Source organism: Lagopus leucura, unplaced genomic scaffold (genome assembly GCF_019238085.1).
Source record: "Lagopus leucura isolate 7727_CA_CO unplaced genomic scaffold, USGS_WTPT01 Super-Scaffold_73, whole genome shotgun sequence".
Lineage (NCBI taxonomy): Eukaryota > Metazoa > Chordata > Aves > Galliformes > Phasianidae > Lagopus > Lagopus leucura.
The window spans coordinates 67982856-67991322 of NW_024962252.1; the positions used below are offsets into that span (position 1 = coordinate 67982856).

The 8467-nt window shown below is 38.1% G+C and overlaps 1 protein-coding gene across 1 annotated transcript in view; it reads left to right on the plus strand.

The window, feature by feature from the left end:
• Positions 1-7862, plus strand: part of WDR64 (WD repeat domain 64) — a 61859-nt gene extending 53997 nt beyond the window's left edge. Inside the window, exons 23-29 of the mRNA XM_042891079.1 lie at positions 146-255; positions 1039-1209; positions 2901-2997; positions 5806-5886; positions 6059-6092; positions 6808-6915; positions 7330-7862. Of these exons, the coding sequence (XP_042747013.1) occupies positions 146-255; positions 1039-1209; positions 2901-2997; positions 5806-5886; positions 6059-6092; positions 6808-6896 (582 nt within the window). The 3' untranslated portion in view covers positions 6897-6915; positions 7330-7862. The remainder of the gene's footprint in view (positions 1-145; positions 256-1038; positions 1210-2900; positions 2998-5805; positions 5887-6058; positions 6093-6807; positions 6916-7329) is intronic.
• The last annotated feature ends 605 nt before the right edge of the window (positions 7863-8467 follow it).

The window sequence follows — 8467 nt, forward strand, 5'->3', positions numbered from 1 at the left end:
CTTACCATTTGCAGCCTCTTTGGTGAAGGGAACAATAAATCATCAGTTAATTTTCAGAAAGCCTTGCTGGTAAAATCACTAAGCCAGTAACCACAGTGACATACAGAACTGCCTAAAATGTGGTTATGTTGCTTTTTCTCCTCAGCAAATAAAGGAGGAGCTCTGTTGGATGGCACACTCTGCTGAAGTCATTGACTTATTTTACGAAGAGCAGAAAAATGTGGTAGTAACAGCATCTGTTGATGGTTCAGTCAGGTACAAGATAACTAATACTTCTTACTTCCAGGCCAGTTAGTTGAGCTGCCTCCTAAAATCTTCTTCTTGATGGACTCACATATAGACTTGGACAAATAAAGTACAACATTAGGCACATTTTCTGTTCTGTATCTGTAAGAATAAGTTTTTAATGTAAACACTTCTACTTTTCTCAGTAAGTCAGACCTTTTACAAGACTCATTTTCTGTCAACAAGGTAGCCTTGACTGTGTAAAAAACAATACCATAAGTTTAGAAATGACCTCCTGTTCTAATTCCATTTTATTTTTCAGCACTTGCTAAGTTAACATGGGTCCCCAGCATTGGGTGTAGTAAATTAAGCCATTGTAATGTCAAGCCACTTTATAGGAAGACTGCATGATTCCTTCTGGGCTAAGAAGTACATTTGAAGGGGTGCTTTCTTTTTTGTTTTTCTGTCTTTTTTTTAAGGGAGTCAATGAGGAAGTTTTGTACAGACCTTGCTGTGGTGAGGGCACCTTACTGTTGGAGCAGTTCAGGATATTGGTGCCTTTGTTCCACAGTTTAATTATAACGATGAACTATTTATTTGTTTTCTGACATTTACAACATTCTGAGAATTTTTGCTCTCAAGTTACTTACATGGTAAACAGAGAACTTAATTTTCCTTGATATTTTTTTAGCTAACATACTGCATTCTAGAGCAGTGCAACAGAACCTGATAATGTATTTTCACTCTTGCTCCAATTCTAAAAGCATTAACTTTCCTTTCTGTTCTTTGGAACTGCTTTTACTATATCCGTAGACTCTGGCATGCTATGAATGGATGCTATCTTGGTTACTTTGGACAGCCCAGGAAATTTGAATTATCAGATCTCAGTCGATTGATTTTGCCTTGTGATGTTAAAGATGTTCCTATGATAATGAAAGAGGAAAGTAAGCATATGGAAAAGAAGAGCATACCGGACAAAGACAAGTAAGATCTCAAATATTTACATACATGCATGAGTGGGGAATAATTCTGAAATATGATACTTACAGAGCACCTTTTATTTGAAGGTCAGAAAAGTAAAATTGTTTCCCATGAGGAACTAGTATAATCCTTTTTAAAAAAAAAGGTTTTACAAACCACGGATAAATCTCAATATTTTTGTAACTAGGTGACTATCATGACTAGGTGATCATCGAGGTTTGAGTTGAATAATAGTAACAACTAGATAATCACCTCTGGTTTTAGCCTAATTACAGTTTGCATGTTATCTACACTGTTCGGGTTAGTAACCTATTTTTTTTCAGTTCTGCAAGCTGTTATACTTCTGGGATACCCAAAACTTAATTAGAAAAGCTTACTATGAACATTCTCAAACTAAAAACAATACTTCCATTTAAAAGATGCTTTAATTAAGTTTGCTGGGATACTATTGTAGGTACATTCACATTCATATCCTAATTGAAGGATTCACCTTCAATCCTAATGCACTGACACTGACATAAATTTTGTATGCTCAATGGCAGTGTTGGGCCTCTTCTAGGCAGAGTTCTCAAGGGTTGTGGATTGGCTAGAAGTCAAGCTGGAGAACCTTAGTCCTCTAGGTTAGACTGTAATAAGTCCCAGATCTCCCTGTTTCATTAACCAGTGTTTTGAGGGAACACAGAAGCAAAATGCGCATGGCTGTTATTGACAAACTGAAAAGTTACTGCATGGCTTAAAGAAGTCAAACAGGCTTTAATTATAAGGTTTCCTGTATTATGTACATTTTTAGCTGGCTTTTAACCAAAGAACTCCAAGACGATGGGAAAGTTCCAAGATCCTTTACTGATAGGCCATTTAGGTTGGTTTCCTGCTAACTTATTCTCACACATAATTCTTACTAATGTGAGTAGTCCTGCTGAAGTCAGAACAGTAACTCATCAGTAAAGAGAAGTTCTTGACTGTGTTTGAAGGACTTATCCCTACAGTCTTTTTGAACAGGCAGCAAATAGTCAGGAACCTCTGGAAATGCTAACAGCTCATCCTGGGAGCCCCAGGCTTGGACACAGTACTCCAGATGGGGGATATCACGAGGGCAGAGTAGAGGAGGACAATCACCTTCCTCTCCTTGCTGTCCATCCCTCTTTTCTTTTGATGCAGCCCAGGATACAGTTGACCTTCTGGACTGCAAGAGCACACTGCTGGCTCCCATACATGGGATTTCAACTGACAGTCACGATTTTTCAAGTATGACAGAGAGTGACTTGGCAACCACATCAGCCAGTTCCTTCATAACCCTGGGATGCATATCATCTGGCCCCATAGACTTGTACATGTACAGCCTCATGAGGTGGACCAGAGGGAACCTTCTCTGTTATAATAGAGGCATAGAAGAATTGTAATCAGAACTGAAAAACGACATTACCTGACTGTGAATTAATACTGAGTTGCAATAAAGGCTGTTTTATAAGTTAATTTATCCAGCTTCCTAAAGATGACAAGCCAGTATCTGGATTGAAGAAGTGTTGGTGAAACACTTTATGACATATTTGAATATAAATTATATTTTGAAGACATATGTAGTAATTTATACTTCAAAATAATTTTATTTTGGTGTCAATTGAGAGTGTTAATTTAAATTTGCTGTGTAGATATGAGCTTCTGATTCTTTGTCCTTTTCTGTTTTACATGCACAGGTGGAAATCAACTAAATCACCTTCAATTTTAAAAAAAGATAAACATATGGACACAATTCAGGACTTGAAGTTTTTCAAAGCTCTGGCTTCTCCAAAGGTATCTAGTGTATATACTGATTTGTTTCAGTTCTGTGCAACATAGCAGGAAGTGCAACTGTATTTCTCATTTAGAAAACAGTCATGAGTAACCCTATATATTCTCAGCCAGTAGAGAAGCTAGAACAAAAATGCGTTAACAAAGAGATCCATGAAAATTCTGTGTTTTTCATTCTTTGTTTTACACTTCTAAATTCCAATGTAGAAGAAAGAATAAACTGATTCACTTGTTTGGCTTGACAGCATAAAAAAACCCCCTACAATTAACAACAAAAACCTCAAACCCAGAATTCTTACATGGACCAACAGAAATCCAAGTAGTATCCAAAGTTTACTTGAAGAATATGTGAAAATATTAGAACAGTGGTGAGCACCTACTTATAAATAGTAGTTCTTTCTACTGCTTTAACTGAATAGTGGTGCAACTCCTCCATATTTATATGCCATAGCCTTTAAAAGTCATGGGAACAAATCAAACTTCTCCTTTTGGATCTGGACTAGAAAAGTAAAAAGATGCACACTCTACAGGCACTTTTCAAAAAAAGAAAAGCTTCCATTAACACCTTTCTGAGCATTCTTTCCCCATATTTAGTGAGGGCTATGATTTCTTTACGTCCTTTCCTAAAATTTGTGGTACAGTGGGTCTCTTATGTACCACAATCCATTATCCTAACACTAATGGGGCCAGCTAAGATCTAAACAGCAGTCAGTGAAAGTTATTACTCCATGTGACCAGTTCTCTCTGTGTAGCTTGGGTGAAATGACAAGAATGAGACACGCTTCTGTAGCGTTTATTGCCCTGTCCTGCCCAAACAGTCCTTTTCTTTTGCTTGCTCTGTGATATCAAGGACCAGTGCTCATCTCCTCTGAATGTTCAGCTGGTTGGAGCTAATGGATTACTTGTTGCCAAGCATGCAGTTTTAAGGCATTCTGTCATTTTACCCCAAGACATCAGTAAGATGACAAACTTCCTTGTGTAACAGTTATACCAGTCAGGTATGCTGCACAGTCTCTGAAGTGACCTCTGTTTAAATCAGGATAACTGCTTTTATGCAGAAAGGGCACACAGTATAACGTAACGGCAGTTGTACACCGATCCCCTGCTGTTCAGCAGCTGTAGACACAGCAGTGTATAATAAAAGAGAAGTGGGAAAAAAATATGTTGATGCTGAGAACAAAACGTGAATTTGACAGTATCAGTCTGTATGGGAACCGCTGAATCACGGCCTGAACCTCTGATTGATCACCTGAGGTGAGCAATGAGTCAGCACAGCTGAAGGCAATTCACCTGTGCTGCTGGAAGGGGTGGAGTCTGGCTGCACCTCTCCTAGACCCATTGAAGAGATGACTACTAATGGGGAAGGATCTCTTCTGGAGATCCGCTCTGTTGGAGTTTCATAATTGAGCCCAGGATTTGGGTGAGTGTCTCTATCTTTTCTGTTTTCTGCTTTGGTGTGTCAACTATGTAGCCAAGCTCTCTGCTATACTATAACATCTGTGTATTCATTGATTGTATGCAGTCAGTGGCTGAGTTCACTGTGGGACAAGCCAGTAGAGGCAAGTGTCACTTTGGCATAGTCATTTGAGAAGAAGACTCACAGTGGAAAATACTTGCCTGTCCATACATGTTGGCACTGGAGCTTCTGTTAAGAAAGAGTTTTGATGTGTTTTCATTAACCTTAGAGAAAAATAAATGGAGGAGTTCAGTTTGCACTTCAGACTAGAAGCGTGCTATTCAATGGCTGTGCAAATACCAAGAGTATACAATTAACTCATTGTAATCCAGATGTCCAATCATTCTGAAAAAGGTAATGCCTGGAAATTAATACATAAGTGATATCTGGAATGAATTCCTTGAGGAATGTTTTTCATTGCTGAAAATGTGATATCTCAAACTGTTATTACTGCAGCGCACTTAGTTGTGTGAAAAAATATTTGTAGAAAGGCTGTGTGCGTTCACCATTTCAAACTAAACTTACTTTCAGATGAGGTAGAAATGCACTATTTGCACCATTTCAAGGTTTAGGTGTGTTCTTTTTCCATGTTAGAGGACCACTAGATCCTCTCCTAGGGTGAAATCGCTGTTATGTTGTGTAAGAACAGTTGAATTTCCTGCCGTCTGTATAATACCTATGTAAGTCTAAGGATTCATGTGAATGTGGATGAACTATCAAGGTACTTGAGCTGTTTTCACTAATTTGAAGCTTCCTACAGTTTACAACAGCAAAGCCTTTTTGTTCACTTATGTCTTTCTGATGTCTTTCCAAACTGGTTGCTGAAGTGTTTGTGACTTGCATTGCCCAGAAGAGTGAGCCAGACTGACAGTCCTTAGATGAAACTATCATGTGGGAAGGAGGTCTTACTAGATTAGCCTTCATTTAGCTTTCTACTGTCCTCTAATAACATGCATCCACCGAAACAGACAAGTAATGTGAAAATGATTCCTGTACTGAACTTAACAAAATGTTAATAGGTGATATAGCTAGGTAAGTATTTAAAACCAGATTTAATTTAGGTGATTTAAAAAAAAAAAAAAAATTGTTATTAACTGTGTTGAATTTTTGTCCCTTGGGAAGCTGGAATCTTGCCTGCTATCTCTTTTCTATAGCAGAAGAATCCCCTTCTAATCTAAAAATGTTCAAAACCTGTGCATAAACCACAGTCTCTTCACATAGTAATGATATGAACTTCTTCAGATAACATGAATGCTACCCACGCTATTCAATAAAAGTAATAGTATATAATAGGATTTTTTCGTTACCTTCTGTTTTGAGCTAATAACAAACTCACTTTGGTTTCCATTGATCAGCTTCCTAGACAACCTGTGGAGAGCATTGAGTCAGGAAGCAAAGTGACTGGTGCAGTATTTGGGCATCTTCCTATGTATGAGGTAAGCACAAGTGCTTCCCACCTCTTGCTGTGGTGTTCAAGCAGCAGAAGTCCTTAGCACTTGTAAATGATTAACATCACGTACTCACTCTGTTGTTAACTGTTTCTCAATTTAATTTTCTCGTGTGGTCTGACTTACTCTCAACCCAACTTTGTTCTCCATTTGGTGGAAGCTTGAGAAGCCAGCTGAAGAGAGCATCCTTCAGAGTGAGTAGTCCAACCATTTATTTCTCCTGTTCAGCTTTGTGTCATTAAGTTATTGTTTCAGAGTCTTTTCTTTTAGCCAGTACAAAGACTATTGATTCTGCACAAAGCTTTGGCTGTAAATTAACTGTAAGTTGATACCATTTTGAAGGTAAACTGTTGTTTAGATTTATTGTGAACTAACAAGGCTTCCTAAGTTGTTCCTAATTTGTAGTGAGACCAGAACTTCCACAGTCTCCTCACCACCTATTACAGGATGGAAAGAATCACTACTTGAAGTAGTGCTGATTTCTCTCTGTAGAGAGAGCCTAGTGAACCAGTCTGGACAAGACTCCAAACGTTTAGATAGCTCATTAGGTGGAATGAAGGGAGAATTCAAATATATATGACTTATGGTTTTCAAAAGCAGCATTACAGATGGAGTATCTCATCCATACTAACCTAATGAACGCAGGAGCTGGCACGTATTGTTCAAATAGATGGCACATATGCTGTTTTTCTGAACATTAATGTTTTATTTTCTTTCCTGACATGTTAGGAGCAAACATTGAAGCCAATGGCACCACAACAGATTTACATAAAATGTGATCAAATTTTTTTGTGAGCTACATGTACAACAATTTTTTTTTTTGTCTGTGCTGTTACAAAACACTATAAAGTGGTCTGACTGTAGGTATATATTTATTAGCTCTTGAAAATTTGCATTTTATTTCTACAGATCCTCAATGGAACAAACCTGAGATGTCCACTCTAACTGAATTGACAGTGGAGACAGAGCTCAGTAAAGAACAGAATCAAGACAAGTAAACATTATGTTCATCTTAAGGCAAGTAGTTTAGCAGGTTCCTTGAGCACATAGAAATAAAATCTTTATATCCATCCCAGTTCTTCAAGCAGCAAAAAAAATTCTAACATAATTATAACAAGACACTTACAGAAAAGCCCATCTCACTCCACTTCTTGATAGATAGGAATGAAAAGCACTTTACTGTGATTGACTGTTTTTTAAAGATTCAGGGCCATAAATCTCCAAAAATACTTCCATTGCTGACATGCAGATGTCTCTGGAGAGTAAGAAAATGCACTAATTCTGGCTAGGATTAAGCTAGTTTTCTTTGTAACATTCCATATGCTACTGTGTTTTGATTTGTGATTAAAAAGGCATGATAACAGAACTGTGTTGTGGCTATTGCCAAGAGTTGCCTGTGTCATCAAGGTGTTTCTTTTTCCCCACTCCCAGTGTACAGGATGGGAGAGACCACATCTGCTATGACTGACATGAACAGACCAGAGATATCCTACACCATATAATGTCCTGCTCAGCAATAAAAGACTGGGAAAAGGAGGAGAAAGATGAGGTGATGAAGGCGTCCGTCATATTAAGTAACCACTATGTGTGCTGTGGCCATTCTTCTCAGGTAGTGGCTAAACATCTGCCTTGAAGTAGTGAATGAATTCATTCTTTTTTCAGAAGAAAAGCAGAGACACTCAATTTTATTGAATGGACAAGCTACTAAAGCACTGCACTATACAGACTAGAAGAATAGACACTTATTGTATCCTAGAGAACAAAGGATGCTACAGGAAAGAAATTAAGAACAGAAAAGCTTATCAGACAATTGATAGTTCCAAAGATATTTTTCAGGCAGTCTTCGCTAGATCTAACACAAAGCTGTCTGCTAACTGGCTTGTTGAGTATTAGTTGTGAATCTTCTGTTGATGTCTCTGTATTCCTTTGGAAGCTATTTTTCCTCTACCATCCAGAGTTATAGTTCAGGCTTAAGTGTTTTAGGTGTATTGGTTGTTCTGTTGTTTCAGATCATTACTATATTATGGAAAGGTATCTTAATTAAGACAACATTTTTCAGCACGGCAGAAATTTATGCTTGAACTGGCTGCAGTAGTTAGTTTGCCAGAATTTCATTACAGCCTTTGCCAGTGCTTTACAGAATTTGGGAAGTTCTTCAAGTGCCCTCACCCACTGTGGTAGTTCAATCTGAATGGCATCAACAACACCAGAATGACAGGAGCCAAAAGTCTTTGTTATGTATCCACCACTATAATAGTTCCCATTATTTGGGCTAGGATTGGATAGAGAAGGCACACAAACATAACTGTTATTTTGTTCTTCAATATATTTACCCAAACTTCTGTTCCCTGCAAGCAGAGTCTCGAAAGGCACACCGACTAGCTGACTGGCCAGATATCTAATGGAGGAATTTGATGCAGAGAGGACACCTGAGTTAAGAGAAGTTTTTGAAAGTGTATAACCTAATTCTATCCACTGCTCGGGATGTGCTTGTCCATGGATATCCAAAATCAGGCCCCCTGTCATCTGTGATTTTGCAGTAGTCAAAAATCCCATGTAATCCTCCCAG